Genomic DNA, 23936 nt, shown 5'->3' on the forward strand with positions numbered 1-23936 from the left:
GACTCTTTCTCTCAGATTCTCCCTCTCTCTCTCCGATTCTCCTCTCTCTCAGGTTCTGTGTCCTTCTCTCTCTCTCATTTTTTGTCTCTCTCTCTCTCTTTCAGATTTGGTGTCTCTCTCAGATTCGGTTTCTCTCTCTCTCTCTCTCTCTCTCAGATTCAGTGTCTCTCTCTCTCTCAGATTTGGTGTTGCTGTCTTTCTCTCCCTGATTCGGTGTTGGTGTCTCTCTCTCAGATTCTGTCTCTCTCTCAGACTCTGTGTCTCTCTCCCTCTCTCAGATTCTGTGTCTCTCTCTCTCACAGACTCTCTCTCTCAGATTCTCCCCCTCTCTCTCTAATTCTCCTCTCTCTCAGGTTCTGTGTCCTTCTCTCTCTCTAATTTTTCTCTCTCTCTCTCTCTCTCAGATTTGGTGTTGGTGTCTCGCTTTCTCTCTCAGATTCGGTGTTGTTGCCTCTTTCTCTCTCAGATTCGGTGTTGGTATCTCTCACTCTCTCAGATTCGGTGTTGGTATCTCTCTCTCTCTCAGATTCATTTTGGTGTCTCTCTCTCAGATTCGCTGTTGGTGTCTCTCTCTTAGATTCGGTGTCTCTCTCTGTTTCTCTTTAGATTAGGTGTCTCTCAGATTCTGTCTCTCTCTCGGATTCTGTCTCTCTCTTGGACTCTGCGTCTCTCTCTCGGACGCTGCGTCTCTCTCTCTGACTCTGCGTCTCTCTCTCTCGGACTCTGCGTCTATCTCTCTCGGACTCTGCGTCTATCTCTCTCGGACTCTGCGTCTATCTCTCTCGGACTCTGCATCTATCTCTCTCGGACTCTGCGTCTATCTCTCTCGGACTCTGCGTCTCTCTCTCGGACTCTGCGTCTCTCTCTCTCTCGGACTCTGCGTCTCTCTCTCTCTCTTGGACTCTGCGTCTCTCTCTCTCTCTCGGACTCTGCGTCTCTCTCTCTCTCTCTCGGACTCTGCGTCTCTCTCTCAGACTCTGCGTCTCTCTCCCTCTCACAGATTCGGTGTCTCTCTCTCTTTCTCTCCGATTCACTGTGTCTCCCTCTCTCCCAGATTCGGTGTCTCTGTCTCTCTCTCTCTCAGATTTGGTGTTGCTGTCTTTCTCTGATTCGGTGTTGGTGTCTCTCTCTCTCTCAGATTCTGTCTCTCTCTCAGACTCTGTGTCACTCTCTCTCTCTTAGAATCTGTGTGCCTCTCTCTCTCACAGACTCTCTGTCTCAGATTTTCTCTCTCAGATTCTCCTCTCTCTCAGGTTCTGTGTCCTTCTCTCTCTCTCTCAGATTTTGTCTCTCTCACTCTCTAAGATTTGGTGTCTCTCTCTCTCAGATTCGGTGTCAGTTTCTCTTTCTCTCAGGTTTGGTGTAGGGGTCTCTCTCTCTCTTAGATTTGGTGTTGGTGTCTCTCTCTCTCAGATTTGGTGTTGGTGTCTCTCTTTCTCTCTCAGATTCGGTGTCTCTCTCTCTCAGATTCGGTGTCTCCCTCTTTCAGATTCGGTGTCTCTCTCAGTTTCTCTTTAGATTCGGTGTCTCTCTCAGATTCTGTCTCTCTCTCAGACTCTGCGTCTCTCTCTCTCAGACTCTGCGTCTCTCTCTCAGACTCTGCGTGTCTCTCTCTCAGACTCTGCGTCTCTCCCTCTCTCTCAAACTCTGCGTCTCTCCCTCTCTCTCAGACTCTGCGTCTCTCCCTCTCTCTCAGACTCTGCGTCTCTCTCTCTCAGACTCTGCATCTCTCTCTCTCTCTCTCAGACTCGCGTCCCTCTCTCTCTCAGACTCTGCATCTCTCTCTCTCTCTCAGACTCTGCATCTCTCTCTCTCTCAGACTCTGCATCTCTCTCTCTCTCAGACTCTGTGTGTCTCTCTCTCAGACACTGCATCTCTCTTTCTCTCAGACACTGCGTCTCTCCCACTCAGACTCTGCCTCTCACTCCCAGACTCTGCCTCTCACTCCCAGACTCTGCCTCTCACTCTCAGACTCTGCCTCTCACTCTCAGACTCTGACTCTCACTCTCAGACTCTGCCTCTCACTCTCAGACTCTGCCTCTCACTCTCAGACTCTGCCTCTCACTCCCAGACTCTGCCTCTCACTCCCAGACTCTGCCTCTCACTCTCAGACTCTGTGTATCTCTCCCTCTCACAGATTCGGTGTCTCTCTCTCTTTCTCTCTGATTCACTGTCTCTCTCTCAGATTCAGTGTCTTTCTCTCTCGCTCTCTCTCAGATTTGGTGTTGCTGTCTTTCTCTCTCTGATTCGGTGTTGGTGTCTCTCTCTCAGATTCTGTCTCTCAGACTCTGTGTCTCTCTCCCTCTCTCAGATTCTGTGTGTCTCTCTCTCACAGACTCTTTCTCTCAGATTCTCCCTCTCTCTCTCCGATTCTCCTCTCTCTCAGGTTCTGTGTCCTTCTCTCTCTCTCATTTTTTGTCTCTCTCTCTCTCTTTCAGATTTGGTGTCTCTCTCAGATTCGGTTTCTCTCTCTCTCTCTCTCTCTCAGATTCAGTGTCTCTCTCTCAGATTTGGTGTTGCTGTCTTTCTCTCCCTGATTCGGTGTTGGTGTCTCTCTCTCAGATTCTGTCTCTCTCTCAGACTCTGTGTCTCTCTCCCTCTCTCAGATTCTGTGTCTCTCTCTCTCACAGACTCTCTCTCTCAGATTCTCCCCCTCTCTCTCCAATTCTCCTCTCTCTCAGGTTCTGTGTCCTTCTCTCTCTCTAATTTTTCTCTCTCTCTCTCTCTCTCAGATTTGGTGTTGGTGTCTCGCTTTCTCTCTCAGATTCGGTGTTGTTGCCTCTTTCTCTCTCAGATTCGGTGTTGGTATCTCTCACTCTCTCAGATTCGGCGTTGGTATCTCTCTCTCTCTCAGATTCGGTGTTGGTATCTCTCTCTCTCTCAGATTCATTTTGGTGTCTCTCTCTCAGATTCGCTGTTGGTGTCTCTCTCTTAGATTCGGTGTCTCTCTCTGTTTCTCTTTAGATTCGGTGTCTCTCTCTCAGATTCTGTCTCTCTCTCGGATTCTGTCTCTCTCTTGGACTCTGCGTCTCTCTCTCGGACGCTGCGTCTCTCTCTCTGACTCTGCGTCTCTCTCTCTCGGACTCTGCGTCTATCTCTCTCGGACTCTGCGTCTATCTCTCTCGGACTCTGCGTCTCTCTCTCGGACTCTGCGTCTCTCTCTCTCTCGGACTCTGCGTCTCTCTCTCTCTCTCTCTTGGACTCTGCGTCTCTCTCTCTCTCTCGGACTCTGCGTCTCTCTCTCTCTCTCTCGGACTCTGCGTCTCTCTCTCAGACTCTGCGTCTCTCTCCCTCTCACAGATTCGGTGTCTCTCTCTCTTTCTCTCCGATTCACTGTGTCTCCCTCTCTCCCAGATTCGGTGTCTCTGTCTCTCTCTCTCTCAGATTTGGTGTTGCTGTCTTTCTCTGATTCGGTGTTGGTGTCTCTCTCTCTCTCAGATTCTGTCTCTCTCTCAGACTCTGTGTCACTCTCTCTCTCTTAGAATCTGTGTGCCTCTCTCTCTCACAGACTCTCTGTCTCAGATTTTCTCTCTCAGATTCTCCTCTCTCTCAGGTTCTGTGTCCTTCTCTCTCTCTCTCAGATTTTGTCTCTCTCACTCTCTAAGATTTGGTGTCTCTCTCTCTCAGATTCGGTGTCAGTTTCTCTTTCTCTCAGGTTTGGTGTAGGGGTCTCTCTCTCTCTTAGATTTGGTGTTGGTGTCTCTCTCTCTCAGATTTGGTGTTGGTGTCTCTCTTTCTCTCTCAGATTCGGTGTCTCTCTCTCTCAGATTCGGTGTCTCCCTCTTTCAGATTCGGTGTCTCTCTCAGTTTCTCTTTAGATTCGGTGTCTCTCTCAGATTCTGTCTCTCTCTCAGACTCTGCGTCTCTCTCTCTCAGACTCTGCGTCTCTCTCTCAGACTCTGCGTGTCTCTCTCTCAGACTCTGCGTCTCTCCCTCTCTCTCAAACTCTGCGTCTCTCCCTCTCTCTCAGACTCTGCGTCTCTCCCTCTCTCTCAGACTCTGCGTCTCTCTCTCTCAGACTCTGCATCTCTCTCTCTCTCTCTCAGACTCGCGTCCCTCTCTCTCTCAGACTCTGCATCTCTCTCTCTCTCTCAGACTCTGCATCTCTCTCTCTCTCAGACTCTGCATCTCTCTCTCTCTCAGACTCTGCATCTCTCTCTCTCAGACACTGCGTCTCTCTCTCTCAGACACTGTGTCTCTCTCTCTCATACACTGCGTCTCTCCCTCTCAGACTCTCCCTCTCAGATGCTGCGTCTCTCTCCCTCTCACTGATTCGGTGTCTCTCTCTCTTTCTCTCTGATTCACTGTCTTTCTCTCTCTCTCAGATTCAGTGTCTCTCTCTCTCAGATTTGGTGTTGCTGTCTTTCTCTCTCTGATTCGGTGTTGGTGTCTTTCTCTCTCTCAGATTCTGTCTCGCTCTCAGACTCCGTGTCTCTCTCCCTCTCTCAGGTTCTGTGTATCACTCTCTCACAGACTCTTTCTCTCAGATTCTCCCTCTACCTCTCCGATTCTCCACTCTCTTAGGTTCTGTGTCCTCTCTCTCTCTTTCAGATTTGGTGTCTCTCTCAGATTCGCTTTCTCTCTCCCTCTCTCTCAGATTCTGTGTGTCTCTCTCTCTCAGATTCTCTCTCTTTCTCTCTCCTTTCTGTTTCCCTCTTTCAGATTCTCTATCTCTCCCTCTGATTCTCTCTCTCAGATTTGGTGTCTCTCTTTCTTCCTCTTTCAGGTTCAGTGTCTCTCTCTCTCAGGTTATGTGTCTCTCTCTCTCTCGCTCAGATTCTGTGCCTATCTCCCCCTCTCAGATTCTGTGTGTGTCTCTCTCTCAGACTCTCCCTCTCAGATTCTCTCTATCTCTCTCAGATTCTCTCTCTCTCTCTCAGATTCTCTCTCTCTCAGATTCTGTCTCTCTCAGATTCTGTCTCTCTCTCTCAGATTCTGTTTCTCTCTCTCAGACTCTGTGTCTCTCTCCCTCTCTCAGATTCTGTGTGTCTTTCTCACAGACTCTCTCTCTCAGATCCTGTCTCTCTCTCAGATTCTGTCTCTCTCTCAGATTCTGTCTCTCTCTCTCAGACTCTGCGTCTCTCTCCCTCTCTCAGATTCTGTGTCTCTCTCTCTCAGACTCTCTCTCTCTCAGATTCTCTCTCTCTCTCTTTGATTCTCCTCTCTCTCAGGTTCTGTGTCCTCTCTCAGATTTTGTCTCTCTCTCAGATCTGGTGTCTCTCTCTCTCAGATTCGGTTTCTCTCTCTCTCTGATTCGGTGTCTCAGATTCGGTGTCTGTTTCTCTCTCTCTCAGATTTGGTGTTGGTGTCTCTCTCTCTCTCTCTCAGATTCGTTGTTAGTGTCTCTCTCTCTCTCAGATTCAGTGTCTCTCTCTCTCTATCAGATTCGGTGTCTCTCTCTTTCTTTCCGATTCACTGTCTCTCTCTCTCTCTCTCAGATACGGTGTCTCTCTCTCTCTCTCAGGTTCTGTGTCTATCTCAGATTGAGTCTCTCTCTCTCGCTCTGAGTTGGTCTCTCTCTCTCTCTTTCTCTCAGATTCAGTGTATCTCTCGCTCTCAGATTCTGTGTCTCCCTCTCTCAGATTCCTTGTCTCTCTCCCTCTCAGATTCGGTCTCTCACTCTCTCTCTCACACTCTCAGATTCGCTGTCTCTCTCTGATTCAGTGTATCCCTCTCTCTCTCAGATTCGGTGTCTCACTCTCTATGCCTCACAGGTTCTGTGTCTCTCTCTCAGATTGAGTCTCTCTCTCTCTCTCTCTCTGATTTGGTCTCTCTCTCTCTCAGATTCGGTGTCTCTCTCTCCCATATTCTGTGTCTCTCCCTCTCTCAGATTCTGTCTCCCTCTCTCACTCTCTCAGATTCTGTGTCTCTCTTTCTCTCTCAGATTCTGTGTCTCTCACTCGCTAAGCAATCCTACAATCAACAGATCAGATCTAAGTTCTGCAGTCCTCCCACATCCAGTCATAAATGGTGGAGGACAATTAAACAACAGAGGCTCCACAAATATCACCATCCTCAATGATGGAGAAGCCCAGCATATCAGTGCAAAAGACATGTCTGAAGCATCTGCTCAATCTGCAACCAGAAGTGCCGAGTGGACGATTCTTCTCGGCTTTCTCTGGAAGTCCCCAGTACACAGATACCAGTCTTCAGCCAATTCGATTCACTCCACATGATATTAAGTATTAAGAAACGGCTGAAGGCACTGGATACTGCAAATGTTATGGGTGCTGACAATATTCCGGCAATAGTACTGAAGACTTGTGCTCCAGAACTTGTCGCGCCCCTAGCCGAGCTGTTCCAGTACAACCACAACACTGGCATCTATCGGCTATGTGGAAAATTCCCTGGATATGCCCTATACAAAAAAAGCAGGACAAATCCAGCCTGGCCAATTACTGCCCCATCAGTCTACTCTCGATTATCAGTAAAATAATGAAAAGGGTCATCAACAATGCTATCAAGCAGCACTTGCTTATGAATAACCTGCTCACTGACACACAGTTTGGGTTCCGGCAGTGCCGCTCAGCTCCTGATCTCATTATAGCCCATGGTTCAAACATGGGTAAAAGAACTGAACTCCCAAGTTGAGGTGAGAGTGAAGCCCTTGACATCAAGACCAGATTTGACTGAGTGTGACATCAAGGAGGCCTAGCAAAATTGGAGTCAATGGGCATCAGGGGGTCAAACTATCCGCTGGTTGGAATCATACCTAGCACAAAGAAAGGTGGTTGTGGTTGTTGGAGGTCAGGCATCTCAGTTCCAGGACATCACTGCAGTTGTTCCTCAGGGTAGTGTCCTCATCCCAATCATCTTCAGCTGCTTCATCAATAACCTTCCTTCCATCATAAGGTCAGAAGTGGGAATGTACGCTGATGATTGCACAATGTTCAACACCATTCACGACTCCTCAGATACTGAAGCAGTCCTTGTCCAAATGCAGCAAGACCTGGACAATATCCAGACTTGGGCTCACAAGTGGCAAGTAATATTTGTGCCACACAACTGTCAAGCAATGACAAGAGAATATCCACCCATCGCCCCTTGGTGTTCAAAGGCGTTACCATCACTGAAACATCCACTATCAACATCCTGGGGGTTACCATTGACCAGAAAATGAACTGGACTGGTCATAGAAATACTGTGCCTACAAGAGCAGTTCAGGGGACAGGAATCGTGCGATGAGTAACTCACCTCCTAACTCACCAAATCCTGTCCACCATTTACAAGGCACGAGTCAGGAGTATGCTGGAATACTCCCCACTTTCCTGGAGAGTGCAGCTCCCAAGTACTCAAGAAGTTTGACGTCATCCAGGACAAAGCAGCCCGCTTGATTGACACCACATCCAGAAACACTCATTCCCTCCACCACCAACACACAGTAGCAGCAGTCTGTACCATCTACAAGATGCACTGCAGGAATTCACTAAGGCTCCTTCAACAGGACCTTCCAAACCCACAACCGCTGCCATCCAGAAGGACAAAGGCAGCAGATAGATAGGAACACCATCACCTGGAAGTTCCCCTCCAAGTCACTCACCATCTTCACTTGGAAATATATCATTGTTCCTTCACTGTCAAAATCCTGGAACTCCCTTTCTAACAGCACTGTGAACGTACCATATGGACTGCTGCAGTTCAAGAAGGCAGCTCACAGCCACCTTCTCAAGGGCAACTAGGGATGGGCAATAAATGCTGGCCCTGCCACATCCCGTGAATGATTTTTTAAAAATTCTCTGTGCTTCTGTGTGTGTGTCTCTCTCTCTCACACTCACTCTCTCTCTTTGCTTCTGTCTCTCATTCACTGTTGGGTCCTAGTCACCAGTTTGTGGAATCTGGTCTCCACACTTGTTGTAAGGGGTGGCTGATTTGGTACTAATGACAGAGTTGCATAGCAGACACTTCATAGGCAGAAACTCTGTTTATTTATGAAGTTACTCAGCAGCAACTAAACATATGCTTACACTTCAAACTCTATCTCTGCACTACTCTAGCTACTAACTACAGACTACTAACTACAGCCCACGCTACTCTGCTTGTGGAAACTAAGATCATGTGATGTTCCGTAATAACATTCTTCTTAAAGGTATATAACACCTCAAATTAACACACACTCTCTGTGCAGGACTTATCGTGTCGGTGAGCAGGGGCGGGGCCCAGTTGCTGATGCGTAAAATGACGCACGGTGATGTCGGGCGGAACTCCCAACATCACCGCGCCCCATTTAAATTTTCAGGTAGGCGGGGGTGCAGCAAAATCAGCTGTGCGCCCGCCAACCTGTCAATGGCCAATTGAGGCCTTTGGCAGAGTCATTAAACTAATTAATGGATCTGCCTGTCCAGCCTTCAGGTTGGCGGGCAGGCCAGAAGCCCTGATGAGCATTAGAAAAACATGAAACTTCATCCACAGGCGGGATGAGGTTTGATGTAGGTTTTAAAAAATTTTCATGAAGTTTTTGTAAAAATGATGTGCATGTCCCAACTCATGTGAGAGTATCACATGAGGGACATGTTAGTGAAATTTTATTTTTCTAATTTTTAGGTATTTTACATTTAGAGCCGATCTCCCTGAGACTGCACAGCCTCAAGGAGGTGAGTGCACTCTTTTGTGCGTATGGGCGAAAGAGCGTACTCTCGATTTTGGGGTTTCCCCCTGCCCGCAGAGGGAGCACATAGCGCTTCCATGCAGACGTCACGCTGGGCAGGCCTTAATTGGCCCACCCACGTAAAATGGCGCCGCACCCCCGATCAACTTTGCCCCCGTTGGGTGGAAAATCGTGCCCTCTGTCTCTGCTTCTGTCTCTCACATACTCAGGCTGTCGGGCGGGTGCGGTGGGCGGCCCTGGAGCTGCCAGGAAATGGCTCGCCGCCTGCGTCCAGCCCTCAACTGCGATTTCACGCTGGCTGGCCAATTAATGGCTAGCTAGTGTGAAAGGCGCGCTGAGAAACTCAGCACTGCCGGGGTGGGGGTGGGAGGAGGGAGAGCACTGAATGCAGCGGAGGCATGGGGGAATGCGCAATGAAAGCTCCCTGAAGGCAGAGAGCTGCCTTAGGGAGCTTAAGTATTTTAAACCAATGAATAAAGTTTTTTAAATTCTGGAAAAAATGTCCACACAGCGGACTCACTCACCTTATCATGAAAAATTCTCCCCAAAAATTTTGAATTTTTAAAAATTTTATCACAGAAATCTCATCCCGCCCTTGGATGAGGTTTCCTCAAAACTCCAAAGGCTGCCTGGCCGATTTGCCTGCCCGCCAACCATAACGTTGGACGGGCAGCAAAAAATACAGGCTCGTTAATTGATTAATGGCCTTAATAGGTCTCTTAATTGTCGGTGGGCATGCTGCGAACTCTCACGCGTGCCCACCGACCGAAAGATTGCGCGGGCGTGCGATGACGTCGGTGCTATTTCACAGTCGGACATGTCGGGTGCACGCCTACGCACTGAGTGGAAAATCCTGCTCTTTGTCTCTGCTCTGCCTCTCACACACACTCTGATTCTGTCTCATAATCCAATCCAAGCCAAGTTCCAAGCAGGGTCAGAAACCTGAGTAATAACTATAATAAAGCAGAGGATTAGGAAGAAGGAAATGGATTGGTGAGAAGAGAGACAGGTGAAGTTCAAAAGAACAGGAGGTTCTTGAAGCATAGAAGATTTTGATGGGACTTGACAAGTCTAACACTGAGGAGATGTTTTTCTCAGCTCAGGAATCTGGAACGCAGTCTCAGAACAATTATTTAGGATGGAGGGGAGGTGAACTTTCTGCACTCCATGGGTTGTGAATCTTTGAAATTCTGTTCCCCTGAGAATTATGGATACTCTGCTGAGCACCTTCATGGTCTGAATTGACAGATTTTTGATGTCTCAGGGAATTGGGATTTGGGGAGGAGGGGGTTGCAGGAGAGAGGAAAGTGCAATTCGTGTAGAAGATCAGCTGTGATCGTACTGAATGGTGGAACAGGCTTGTGGAGCTGTATTGTCTACTTGGTCTACTTCTCCTATTTCTTATGCTCATATGAAAGAAAGAAAGAGAGACAGGAAAAGGGTGTGGAAGAAGGAAGAGGAAAAGAGGGGTGGGGAGGGAAATGGAGAGAGGAATGGAAGGACGGGGGAGTCGAGGGAGCAAAATGTGATCAGAAGAGGTGGTCTAGAAACATTGAAACAGGAGAATGCCATTCAACCTCTCAAACTGTTCATTTATTTAGACAGATCATGGTTGATTTGCACTTCAACTCTATTTATTCATAATAAAACCTGTTGATCAGACTCTTGAAAGTATTAATTGACCCAACAGTCACAGCCTTTGGGGTAATGCATTCCAGATCTCCATTATCCTTTGTGTGAAAAAAGTTTTTCCTGATTTCACTCCTGAATGACCTAGCTCAAATTTTAAGATCATGCTTCCTTTTTACGGATTTGTCTGTCACTTCTCTGTATCTCTCCTCTCAAATCCTCTCATTTTAAGCACTGCAATTTTCCAAACTCAATGGAATGCAAGCCAAGTTTATGCAATCTGTTGTCCTAATTTAACCCTTTAAGTCATAATATTACTATGGTGAAGCTGTGCTGTACTCCTTCCAAAGCTATGCAATGTGGGGAAGGCTCTGTAAAACTGAAGCTTTCGTTTTCTGGTTTCTCCTCGCCATCTATTGTTTTATTTGTTCATGGGCTGGGAGTGTTTCTTGCACAACCAGCATTTATTAGCCATCTTTAATAGTCTTTGATAAGGTGATGATGAATCACCTTCTTGAACTGCGGCAGCCCACGTGGTCAGCTAGGCTGAATGTACCCTTCTCATGTCTAATGCCTAGGTCAGTGCCATGCGGTGTCTGGTTTTATTCTTATTCGACCTTTTATAGAGGCTAGTTAGGAATCAGCCAGATTGCTGTCGGTCTGGAGTCACATGCAGGCCAGACCAGGCAAGGACAGCAGGTTTCCTTCCCTAAAGTATATTAATGAACTCATTGAGTTTTTAAATTCTGCTGCCATGTCTTTACTCAGTCCCATTCACCCATCATCCAGTTGCTTGCTGGCTTATATTGGTTCCCAGTTAAGCAATGGCTCGAGTTTAAAATTCTCACCCTCGTTTCCAAATCCCTCATTACCTCACCCCTCTATTTCTGTAACTGTGACCAGTGGTAACCACAATCCTCTAAAATATCTATGTTCCTTCAATCTTGGCCTCTTGCGCGTCCCAATTTAATCACTTTACCATTGGTGCCTCACTTTCAGCTGCCTAGACTTTAAGCTCTTGAATTCCCTCCTTAAACCTCTCTTGCTCTCTTTTCTCCATTAAGACGCTCCTTAAAACCTACCTCGTTGACCAACTGCCCTAATATTCCATGTACCTCGGTGTTAATGTTTTTAGATAATTCTCCTGTGAAGCACCTTGGGATGTTTTACTATGTTAATGGCACTATACAAATACAATTTGTTGTTGTATGTATCCATCTGTACATGAGGCTAAATTAGATTTCAATGAATTAAAACATAAATACAAAGTAGCGATTTAAGGAAACAGATGCTATAAGTTTGAATTAAAAGCAGAAAACACTTTTCTAAAAAGATTACATAGAACCTGATAAACCCACACAGCAGGACAGTCAATATCCGAAAGAAAAAGATTAGTTAGTGGTCCGGATGAAATCTTCCATTGGAGCTGGTTCCAGGTTCCACCTAATTGTTAATTTTATTTTTCAGATGTTCACCAGCATTTTCTGTGTTTAGTACAAATTACATAAATTGACTTTCTAAACGAACTGCATTCTTTAAAAGGCAACTTACAATTGACTGTAATGTGGACTGTTTGTGTATCTGGAGAAGACACATCGTTGTTTGCGAGACATTCATAGTCTCCAGCCTGGTCCCGAGTAATGCCAGTAATCTCAAGGTATTCGCCTTCACTGTCAAAATCTTTCGCTGAAATGTAATAACACAATGTTAAAAGATCAAAATCCATCTGACTGCATGAATTATAATGTGAAATTGATACCTTGTTTTGCGTACTTTAATAGAATCATTTAAAATTATTGGTGTATCGTATTGACTGACCTCCGACAGACAAGGGATACTTTAAATCGAAAAACAAGCATTATTATACATCTAAGACAAGATGGGTATAAATATGCTCCATATAACTGTTCCTTGTATGTATCTTTTAAACCTTGTGCACATTGTCAGGCCCTCAACTATTTCTGTAATTGGGTTCACTGACCCTTCAGCAACCAAAGTTACTCCATTTTTAGAATCTTGTACACATCAGCTAATCTCACATCAACTAAATGCACTGACAATAAAATAGATTTTCTTTTCTCAGGAGGTCTTTGTCATGTTACCAATTATTTGAATTTGTTTACTTTGCATGTGCATAGAATAAAAATATGAGAAATTATGTATAATTATTCCTTTAAGTTTCTTAATTAGTGCCCAAGATACTATAAAGGAACATTCTCTTGGTTGCTGATAAATGCATGGAATACAATTGTACATTCCATGAATTTCCATGAGTTATCTTGTCTCAGCTGGGGTTACACAAAGGGTAACTAATGTCTTATCCATGGTTCCCAGTCCAAATGCTTCTAGCAACACCTGATAGAATGCTACATGTACAGTATACTGACATTTGATCTTTGGTTTTTGTCCAGCATTTGCAAGCCATGAGTGATTGTTGAGAAAATTGACTTACACTTCAAGATACCTCAGCTCCGCCTCTGCTCTTCAACAAGCCCCTGTGAGAGCTGCATTTTATTGGCTAGGATTGATTTCTTCTCCTGGCGATTATTCTGATTAGTCGAGATGACCATGTTATCAGCTCCCCAGTCTATTCTTCATTTACTCATCAAAATTGCAATTAGCCACATCTGGATTCCCAATTAGCTATATCCAGCTTATATCCAACTTATGGACAACTGTGTTTTAGAGCATCAAGATAAATTTCCCAGAGTTTTTGTTGAATTGGCTGGAGGTTTTTTGTTTCTCCTAGGAGATTGCATGATTAAGTGGCATATTGTTGCAACATATCACAAGCTTTCAAGGCTTGATAAACACAGAAAATAGGAGCAGGAGTAGGTCATTCAGCCCTTCAAGCCTACTCCACCATTCAATATGATCATGACTGATCCTCTATCTCAACGCCGTACTCCCGCGCTCTCCCATATCCCTTGATGCCTTTAAGAGTCCAGAAATCTATTTCTTTCTTAAATATATTTAATGACTTGGCCTCCACAGCCTTCTGTGGTAAAGAATTCCATAGGCTCACCGCCCTTTAAGTGAATAAGTTTCTCCTCATCTCAGTCTTAAATGGTCTACCCTGTATCCTGAGACTGTGACCCCTTGTTCTAGACCCCCCAGCCAGAGGAAATATCGCCCTCGCATTCAGTGTGTCCATCCCTGTCAGAATTTTATGTTTCAATGTGACTTCCTCTCATTCTTCTAAATTCCTGTGAATACTGGCCTAGTCAGCCAAATCTCTCCTCATATTGCAATCCTGCCGTCCCAGGAATCGGTCTGGTGAACCTTCACTGTACTCACTCTATGGCAAGTATATCCTTTCTTAGATAAGGAGAACAAAACTGCACACAATACTCCAGGTGTTGTCTCACCAAGGCCTTGTACAGCTGCAGTAAGACATCCTTGCTCCTGTACTCAAGTCCCCTCGCAATGAAGGCCAACATACCATTTACCTCCTTAAGTGTTTGCTGCACCTGCATGCTTGCTTTCAGTGATTGGTGTACAAGGACACCTAGGTCCCTTTGTACATCAACATTTCCCAATCTATCACCATTTAAATAATACTCTGCCATTCTGTTTTTCCTACCAAAGTGGATAACTTCACATTTATCCACCTTATACTGCATCTGCCATATATTTGCCCACCTATTCAACTTGTCTAAACCACCTTGAACCCTCTTAACACCCTCCTCATCGCTCACATTCCCATCAAGCTTCGTGTCATCAGCAAACTTGGAAATATTACACTTGGTTCCCTCATCCAAATCATTGATATATATTGTGAATAGCTAGGGTCCAAGCACTGATCCCTGCGGTAACACCACTAGTCATTGCCTGCCATTCCAAAAAAGACCCTTTTCCTTCTGTTTCCTGTCTGCTAACCAATTCTCAATCCACACTAATATATTGCCCCCAATCCTATGCGCTTTCACTTTGCACACTAACCTCTTATGTAGGACTTTATCAAAAGCTTTGAAAATCCAAATACACAACATCCACAGGTTCTCTCTTATCTATTCAGTTTGTTACATCCTCACAACGCGCCAATAGGTTTACTAAACATGATTTCCCTTTCATAATTCCATGTTGACTTTGTCTAATCCCGTTGATCTTTTCAAAGTGTCCAGTTTTCACATCCTTTACAACAGACTCCAGCATTTTCTCTAATACTGATGTTAGGCTAACTGGTCTGTAATTCCCTGTTTTCTCCCTACCTCCTTTTTTAAATAGTGGGGTTACATTTGCCACCCTGCAACCTGCTGGGACTGTCCCAGAATCTACAGAATTTTGGAGGATGACAACCATTGCATCCATAATTTCCATGGCCACCTCCTTTAGTACCTTTTGTATTTTATATTTCTTTTCACTAGATCTGGTATTTTGATGTGCAACCTTGTTTCTCTCCAAACTGCTATCTCAAAATAGTGTTATTGATCTTTTCTTTACAAAAAGGCCTTGGTAGATATCTCCATGCTGAGACAGCTCAATCTCATTACCTATGAACAGTCAATGATGGATGTTATAGTCTGGAAGACTCTACGTAACCAGCGAGATGCTTAAATTAGCGGAGCTGACCATGCTCCTGGGTTCATGCAACGATAGATGTATACGTTCACTCTGTGATAGCTTTATATGCCAGTCCCAGCCTGTCAGAGGTCTGACGGAAATTCAGGATCGGGCCTCTTTGAAACTAAACAGGCTTGCTGAGTATGCCAGTTGGTTTTACCGATGCTGCTCACCGGTTTGGCCCTGTCGAATTTCCAATGGCTCTTACTGAGCCAGCCTGTAAATAGGTCCTGGGAGGGGGAGGCAAGGAAGGGTTGGGGGGGAGGGGGGGGGAGGGGGGGGGGGGAGTGAAGTGTGGGACACAGTCCTGCCTGGCAGCAGGAGAGTGTTTCTGTGAAAATCCTAAAGAAAATAAGTTTTTAAAAAGTCCTTAAAAGGACCGGTGATTAAACCACTATAAATGAGGCAATTGGTTGGAGGTTACAAGAATTTCAATCAGGGTTCTACAAGGGGATTAGGACCTAATTTGCATATGCAAGGGACCCAACTCTCCTTCAGGTTGATGCCCTGCTGACTAAAAAGTCACTGGCTTCCAATTTGATGGTCACTGCACTTTCGGGGAAGATTGGCTACAGGGGAATGGATCCTAAAAGTTGTCCCTGGTTCACAATTTTGCATCCTAAGAAAAATGGTGAAATTATATTGAATTTCTCACGCCGAATCTTAGTTGTGGTGGTTGCAGTTCTTGCTGATGTTCACTTCGAGGCTGCCACCTCGGGCAGAGCGACTCTTGCAGTGGTATTCTGTTTTAGTTGCTTCTGCTCCTTCAAAGAAAATATTATTGTTGAACTTGATGCGTCTACAATTTTGCACAGTTCACTGAGACTCGTCCTTTAGGTAGCATATCCTGCTTTGATCATCATTGGAACTCTGCCAGCTCCCTTGTGCTTAAATTGAAGATTTAATTAGGATAATTATAACGGTAGTTAAGTAAATTTTCAGTAAATTTGTATGTTCCACCTTAATTGCTTATCAAGCAAAAACAAAATGTGTTGTCTATGTCCCAGTGCAGTTTAGAAATATTTGCACCTGGGGGCAATTTAGAAGTATAGTAAATAGAATCAGAGAGGAATTTTACAACCACCTGCACCACTGCCCCACCCCCCCCACCTTGAGCATGCTTTCAAAGGGGGGAGGTATGTAAAATATGTTGGGTGGGTAGCCCACTGCACTCTCTGGCCCCATAAAACAAGGGGTGGGTGAGGCTGCCCATTAGGCCGTCCATCCATTCTTAGGCCTTTTGAGGCCCTGAACTGCCCAATTAAGTGGCAATTAAAGACCTCAAACTGCTGGCACTAACAAAAAATGCTGGACAGTGGAAGGCAGGCAAGAGTAGGAAAGCAGTTTTTTCACCAAAGTTGGTGAAAGGGCAGGAGAATTACGGTACATCCACTGAGAGGTGCCCCGTGCGCATCAGGGAACACCACCCCAAGATCGTACCTCACTCCATTGTGCTTCCCCAGCTGGCCTCCAAAATCAGCCCGCCCATTCCCTCATCCCCCTCAGAGAAAACACGGAAGTAACTTGTCTGATGTCTATCTTCGATCTTCATTGACCTTGCAATCCCAGCAGTGCCCACTACTCTCTTTTGGCACTGTTGGAACTGTGAGAGCTGCCAGCCAATCAGAGTGGCTACTTCCTTCCTCTGAGGAGCAGAAGTCCCACTCTCAGGTACTTAAGACCACTCGAAGTGTGGTTCAGTTTATAGAATGGTTACAGAACAGAAGGAGATCATTCAGCCCAGTATCTATACCAACATTCTACAAGAGCAATTCAGTGAATTCCACTTCCTGCCTTTTTTCTCTTCAGACAATTATCCAATTCCCTTTTGAAAGGCACAATTGAATCTGCCTCCACCACACTCTCAGGCAGTGCATTCCAGATCCTAACCAAAAAAAATTAATAAAATATATTTCTCTTGTATCGTCTTTTGGGTTCTTTTGCCATTCGCCTTAAATTGGTGTCCTCTGGTTCATGACCCATCTGCCAATGGAATAGTTTCTCCCTATCTACTCTGTCCAGACCCTTCATGATTTTGAAAATCTACCAAATCTTATCTCAACCTTCCCTCCTCTAAGCCCCAGCTTTTCTAATCTATCCAAGCAACTGGCCATACAATTAATGCCAAATTACGGACACATTTTTCTTCACTGCACAATCGCAAGCAGTAGCTCAACAGACTGAAAAAATTATACTTACAACCTTGTATTCTCTAATGAAACTCACAAATAACTTAAGAACAACAAAAAAGTTCAGTTATATAAATACACACTGTTAGACCAGGTGAATTATGTTTTTGTTGCATATTCTTGCTACCCTAAATTATGTTCTCCAACAGTGCAGTGTTATGATCCCTCTGGGGGAACCATAAACCAAAATAGCCAATTTTATTAAATGATCCCCAAATGAAGAAATTACCAACAAGATTTCACTTTTTCTAACTTTTACACCAATCAGAACCAATTAAAATTAAAAATGAATTAACAGGCAGGAAACACTTCAAATAAAGGTAATTTTCACAATTTAAACACACAATACGTCTTACACAACCTTCAGCATGCATGGCATTAGGTAGCTACACAGTTCCACAGTATGCTGTCTTTATTCAATTGGGGGAGGTCAGGAATCCTATCTGACAGCAGCTTTCACCCGGAATTTTACAGGTATGATCATCAGCAAGGTACACTTCTACAAGCCTTGGATCTTGACAGTCCTGATGGTGTAGCTTTCCAACCAACAATACTGGTTCACGGTTTGGCCATTTCTGGGAAAACATCCTGCTCTTTAGCATCTCTGAGCTATTCATATGGCTTTCCAGGTTTGAGATCTTTTTAGCCAGCTTGCACAACACCTTCAAGAGCTCTTGTCTCCTTTTCTGCCAAACAGAAAAACAGACTTCATCCTGAGATTGATTTGCATCTTCTCCTCACAAGAATTCTGTGTTGCTCTTTGTTTCTTTCTGCTTTCTCATTGTGTCTGCATCTATGTGCTATTCTCCTTCACCCTCTAGCTCTTCTGCTTGTACCTCTCCTTTATGTCTGCAGTTCTTTCGAGTCACCAGCCACACAGCTTCTTTCTTAAATTCCTTCCTGTTGGTACTGCTTCCAGGTCAAGGATTGCCAGGTCACATGGACTGGTATTTCTTATTATTCAAGAAAATTACAATTGATCCCTTAAGAGTTTGAATCAAATGTAAAAAGTCCCTTCCAAACATTATTAAAAACAATCACAAATTCAACAGACCTTTTAAAGAAATTATGTTTTTCCTTACTGTACAGATTTCAGATCAAAGGTTGTCGCAATAGCTATTAGTTATTTGTATATACTAATTGCTTTTATTGTATTAGTCAAATCTGCAGAATGAGGGTCAAGTAAAATGAGAAATTTTGGGTGGATCTTCTCACCTTAGCCCTAGCCAATACGGCAGGACCATTTTTTGGGTCTGGAATACGACTCACTGATTTGTGCACCCGGCAGTTGTTCTTTACCAGAGCAAATTAATTGTCATCTCAACACCAGCTTCCTGACCAATTAAGAAGAATGGGTGGGTTAACATGCCCATTCTGTGAAAGGAAGGATTTTTAACAACATGAGTTACAATGGCTCATCAGAAGTTGTATTTTTGAGGCTGCAGCAACCATATGAAAGGAGAAGAGACCTGGGAAGGCTGCCCCCTGGCCTGGACAGCCTGCTGCGGCAACTGAGGGGCTTCAGTGAGGTGACCTGTCTCAAGGATGGGAGGAAGAGGACAATCTCTCTAACCAAGCAGGGGGTCACTGAGGAAATCAACAGAAGTGTGCTCCCTCCAACCTGGACACAGTACACAACAGGATCTAGGAAGGTATGGTATGTGAGTGACATTACACTTTCCGGTGCCCAGCATTTTCCTGCACAGTAATACTCAGTTCAACACACCTTGCAACTTCACTCATTCCTCTCTCTGAATGCATCTCACAGCCCCATCTCAGCAGCAAACACTCACTCATGCTCAGCCTACCAGCCTCTTGTACCCATACCTTGAAGTCATTCTCCATAAATGGTGTCCTCCTCGCTTCATAATGAACACTTACACCTCTCCACTTTCTCTCCTTGCAGGACAAGAGAGCACACAACTTGGCAAGAGGCAGAGACTTAGGTTAAGAAGGCCTCACAGTGACAGGCACTTATCAGGTACTGGGAATGCATACCTACCTGGTCCACTGGGAAGGAGATCTTCTTCTAGGAGGCCACAGATGTCAGTAGCAATTTGTCTTGCCAGTCTGAAGTTCCTAATGCACTGGTGCTCACACATGGTGACAATGCTGATCTTCTGCCTGTAGATCTGTGTTGGGGGACTTTTTGCTGGACCTTGGTGTCCATCCCATTTTCCCTATGAAAGGGCATATGGCTTTTTTAAAAATTTATTCATGGGATGTGGGCATTGCTGGCTAGGCCAGCATTTATTGTCCATCTCTGATTTCCCTTGAGAAGGTGATAGTGAGCTGCCTTCTTGAACCACTGCAGTCCAAAACAGCTGGTGCTACTGGTGTTGCTTATGCTGCTGGAGCTGTTGGTGGTTATGTGTCCTCTGTTCCTAATCCTCAGAAAAGATGCATGATGGATCTGCATAAGCTGCCCCAATGCCATGGTGAAGGCTGACAACAAGGAGGTGCAGCTGAAGATGACTGAAATGCTAGACAGGTGAACTGCTTGCCAAGAAATTGAGATTCATCTGACAATCAATAAGAGCGCCCTCAGAGAAGAAGTGCTTTGAGCAGTCGCTCAATGGCCATGGCTGAAGCTTTTCACTGTAACTGAATGAGCTTGCCAGTGTACTGAAGAAGTTCTTCCCTTTGCGTACCCTCCTCAGTAACCACGGTGAGTCACTGACAGGTGGGGAAACAGCTCCCAGATTGTACTTTAAACCTGTGTTTATTACTTTATTCCTTTCTGTTGTACTTTCTGCTGGCAGATGTATTATTGATCTAAATGCATTTTTTTTTATCTTATATTTGTCGACCTGTAATAGGCTTTTATTTTTCTCCCACGGTCTGTTTAGTTTCTGTCTCTGTTATTTGTGTAATTTGATGTACGAGTGGATGTAACAATTCAGTGTGAGCTTTCAGAGGCACATGCTTCTTTCCCAGTTAGAGGTGGGGAGGAGAGATAGGCTAGGCAGGAGTATATGGAGAATCATTAAGAGGGTCTAAGAAGTGGGAATAGAGAGAGCGGTTGTGAGCAGGGAAGAGAGAGAAGTACACTAGCACCGAGTAAACTTAGTGGGTGGGGGGTGTTGAATGGGTGCAAGATGTGATAAAGGGAAGCAGGTGGTGTAGGCTCCAGGATGTGGCCAAGAAAACACAGCTTCGGTATGATGTTCAATGGTGTTCAAGTTCCCCAGGGATTGGTTAGAAGCTGAGCAATAGGGGAATGATAGATGGTGAATTTTTTTGTCAGAACAAGCTTTACCATAAGGCAAAGAATTTGCATATAGAAAGCATATAAAACAAGTGAAGAGAGTATTCAGTAGAGCGCATACCTCAACCATGCTGTGTTCACTCAACATTATAACAATCATGCAATTCTTTCTTGAGGCTTTTCCCTGCCTGGTTAATGCTCTGTAAATGCAAAGCTGAAAAAAGAAATCTCTTTCTAAAGAGCTTCCATCTCAAAGAGGAGGCTTCAGGATAGTCCACATCCAATAACCTGTTCTGAAAACTCTGCTCACATTTTGACAGCTGCGACAAATTCCATAACAGCAGCTGAGACAATCCACAACATTCTAAAACAATCAACAACATTCTAAAAAAAACATAAATTCGGCCTATCTCCCAAAGCTATCAGATCCTTTAAAATACCCCAGGATCTGGATTCAGATCGTGATCTGCATCTTTGCCAAAAATTAATCAGTTCTTCCATGAGCCATACCTTCTGTACCAAGCTTCATTGAAATCTGTGCATTTGTTTTTGAGATATATTGTTCACAAACAAACAGACTAACGGGCAAAAACACTGCCTAGATTAGACAACACAAAAATGAAAATTGCAGCAAAAGTTCCTTTTTACCATACGCTTTCACCAAATCTAGACAGAAAGCAGAAGAAAAAAATGCCAGGCAGATCTGGGCATCTCGCTAGAGCTGCACCATTGTGACAGGAGTGAACAGCAAACATTGTTAGAGCATGATGCATTGTCAAAGATGTGACAAACCAAGAACAACTCATGATTGCAATATATTACTAGTCAGCCTCCCACAACATTGTACATGGCAAGTCAGGAACAAGTGAAGTTTTTTTCAGATGAGATCAGAGGATAATTGAATGAGGGCAGAGATATGAAATTCCTCATTTTAAAGTCATACGTTTTGTCCTTACTTTTATAGTCTCATTATAAATTCCTTTGTCCACATTTATAATGAAAGCACTCCCACCAGTGCAGCATCTCCACTAATGGGAAAGTGCATTTATAGCATAATAAATTTATCAAGACAGTTCCATTATAAATGTGGACATAAGAAATTATAACTTTGGAAAGGGTGACATAGAATGCTTGCTATTCAAAGATTTTTAATACAGATTCAAGTAGATTAGCAGAAATATGCATAAATGAAATGATTTGGGGTTATATATAATAAATGATATGCTTCACAGTGGCATTTATTAATTATTTTTACAATATATTTGCTTTTATACTCATGCCATTAAGTTCCATGGGTTTATCCTGTTCATCTACTGTAACCTTGGCAGAAGACCCGTGGATCGGCGATATATTTCTAAGTCAGGATGGTGAGTGATTTGGAGGGGAACTTCCGGGTGATGGTGTTCCCATCTATCTATTGCCCTTGTCCTTCTAGATGGTAGTGGCTATGGGTTTGGAAGGTACTGTCAAAGGAACTTTGGTGAATTCTTGCAGTGCATCTTGTAGATGGTACACACTGCTGCTACTGTGTGTCGGTGGTAGAGGGAGTGAACCTTTATGGATGTGGTGTCAATCAAACGAGCTGCTTTGTCCTGGATGGTGTCAAGCTTCTTGAGTGTTGTGGGAGCTGCAATCATCCAGGCATGTGGGGAGTATTCCATCACACTCCTGACTGGTGCCTTGTAGATGGTGGCCAGGCTTTGGGGAGTCAGGAGGTCAGTTACTCGTTGCAGGATTCCTAGCATCTGACCTGCTCTTGTAGCCACAGTATTATTATGGCTAGTCCAGCTCAGTTTCTGGTCAATGGTAATCCCTAGGATATTGATAGAGGGGGATTCAGTGATGGTAATGCCATTGAACATCAAGGGGTGATGGTTGGATTCCCTCTTGTTGGAGATGGTCATTGCTTGGCACTTGTGTAGCACGAATGTTACTTGCCAATTGTCAGCCCAAGCCTGGACATTGTCCAGGTCTTACTGCATTTGGATATGGACTGCTTCAGTATCTAAGGAGTCGTGAATGTTGCTGAACACTGTGCAATCATCAGCAAATATCCCCACTTCTGACCTTATGATGGAAGGAAGGTCATTGATGAAACAGCTGATGATGGTTGGACCTAGGACACTAGCCCGAGGAACTCCTGCAGTGATGTCCTGGAATTGAGATGACTAACCTCCAACAACCACAACCATCTTCCTTTTTCTAGGTATGACTCCAACCAGCGGAGAGTTTCTCTCCTGATTCCCCCTGACTCCAGTTTTGCTAGGGCTCCTTGATGCCACACTCGGTCAAATGCAGCTTGATGTCAAGGGTAGTCACTCACCTTACCTTGGGAGTTCAGCTCTTTTGTCCTTGTTTGAACTAAGGCTGTAATGAGATCAGGAGCTGAGTTGCCCTGGTGGAACCCAAACTGGGCGTCAGTGAGCAGATTATTGCTAAGCAAGTGCCACTTGATGGCACTGTTGATAACTCGTTCCATTACTTTACTGATGATCGAGAGTAGACTGATGGGGTGGTAATTGGCCAGTTTGGATTTGTCCTGCTTTTTGTGTACAGAACATACCTGGGCAATTTTCCACATAGCTGGGTAGATGCCAGTGTTGCAGCTGTACTGGAACAGCTTGGCTTGAGCACGTCAAATCTGGAGCACAAGTCTTCAATACTATTGCCGGAATATTGTCAGGGTCCATAGCCTTTGCACTATCCAGTACCTTCAGCAGTTTCTTGATATCAAATGGAATGAATCGAATTGACTGAAGACTGGCAGCTGTCATACTGGGGACTTCCAGAGGAGTCCGATATGGATCATCCACCCAGCACTTCTGGCTGAATATTGTAGCAAATGCTTCAGATTTATCTTTTGCAATGATGTGCTGAGCTCCCCCATCATTGAAGATCTGGATATTTGTGGAGTGTCCTCTTCCAGTGAGCTGTTTAATTGTCCACCACCATTCACGACTGAATGTGGCAGAACTGCAGAGCTTAGATTTGATTCTGCGGTTGTGGGATCACTTAGCTCTGTCTATTGTTTGCTGCTTATGCTCTTTGGCACGCAAGTAGTTTCACTAGATTGACACCTCATTTTTTGGTATGCCTGGTGCTGCTCCTGGTATGCCCTCCTGAACTCTTCATTGACCCAGGGTTGATCTCCTGGCTTGATGGTAATGGTAAAGTGGGGGTAATGCCGGGCCATAAGGTTACAGATTGTGTTCGAGTACAATTCTGCTGCTGCTGCTGATGGCCCACAGCACCTCATGGATGCCAATCTTGAGTTGCTAGATCTGTTCGAAATCTTAGCATGGTGTTAGTGCCAAACAACACGTTGGAGAGTATCCTCAATGTGAAGGTGGAACTTTGTCTCCACAACGACTGTGCAGTGGTCACTCGATACAGATACAGATGCAATTGCGGCAGGCAGGTTGGTGAGGATAAGGTCAAGTATGTTTTTCCCTCTTGTTGGTTCCCCCACCACCTGCCGGACACCCAGTCTAGCAGCTATGCCCTTTAAGACTTGGCCAGCTCGGTCAGTAGTCGTGCTACCAAGCCAGTCTTGGTGATGGACATTTAAGTACCCCACCCAGAGTACCCATTACCACCCTCAGTACTTCCTCCAAGTGCTTGCTCCATGGAGGAGCACTGATTCATCAGCTGAGGAAAGGCAGTATGTGGTAATCAGCAGGAGGTTTCCTTGCCCATGTTTGACCTGATGCCATGGGACTTCATGGGGTCCGGAGTAGATATT

General features: G+C 44.8%; 1 protein-coding gene across 1 annotated transcript in view; it reads right to left on the reverse strand.

Annotated features, from left to right (window-relative positions):
* negr1 (neuronal growth regulator 1) overlaps window positions 1–23936 on the reverse strand; it is a 1562459-nt gene that overhangs the window by 1040839 nt on the left and 497684 nt on the right. The window contains exon 4 of the mRNA XM_041208369.1: window positions 11786–11920. Coding sequence (XP_041064303.1) covers window positions 11786–11920 — 135 coding nt within the window. The remainder of the gene's footprint in view (window positions 1–11785; window positions 11921–23936) is intronic.

Source organism: Carcharodon carcharias, chromosome 16 (assembly GCF_017639515.1).
Source record: "Carcharodon carcharias isolate sCarCar2 chromosome 16, sCarCar2.pri, whole genome shotgun sequence".
Lineage (NCBI taxonomy): Eukaryota > Metazoa > Chordata > Chondrichthyes > Lamniformes > Lamnidae > Carcharodon > Carcharodon carcharias.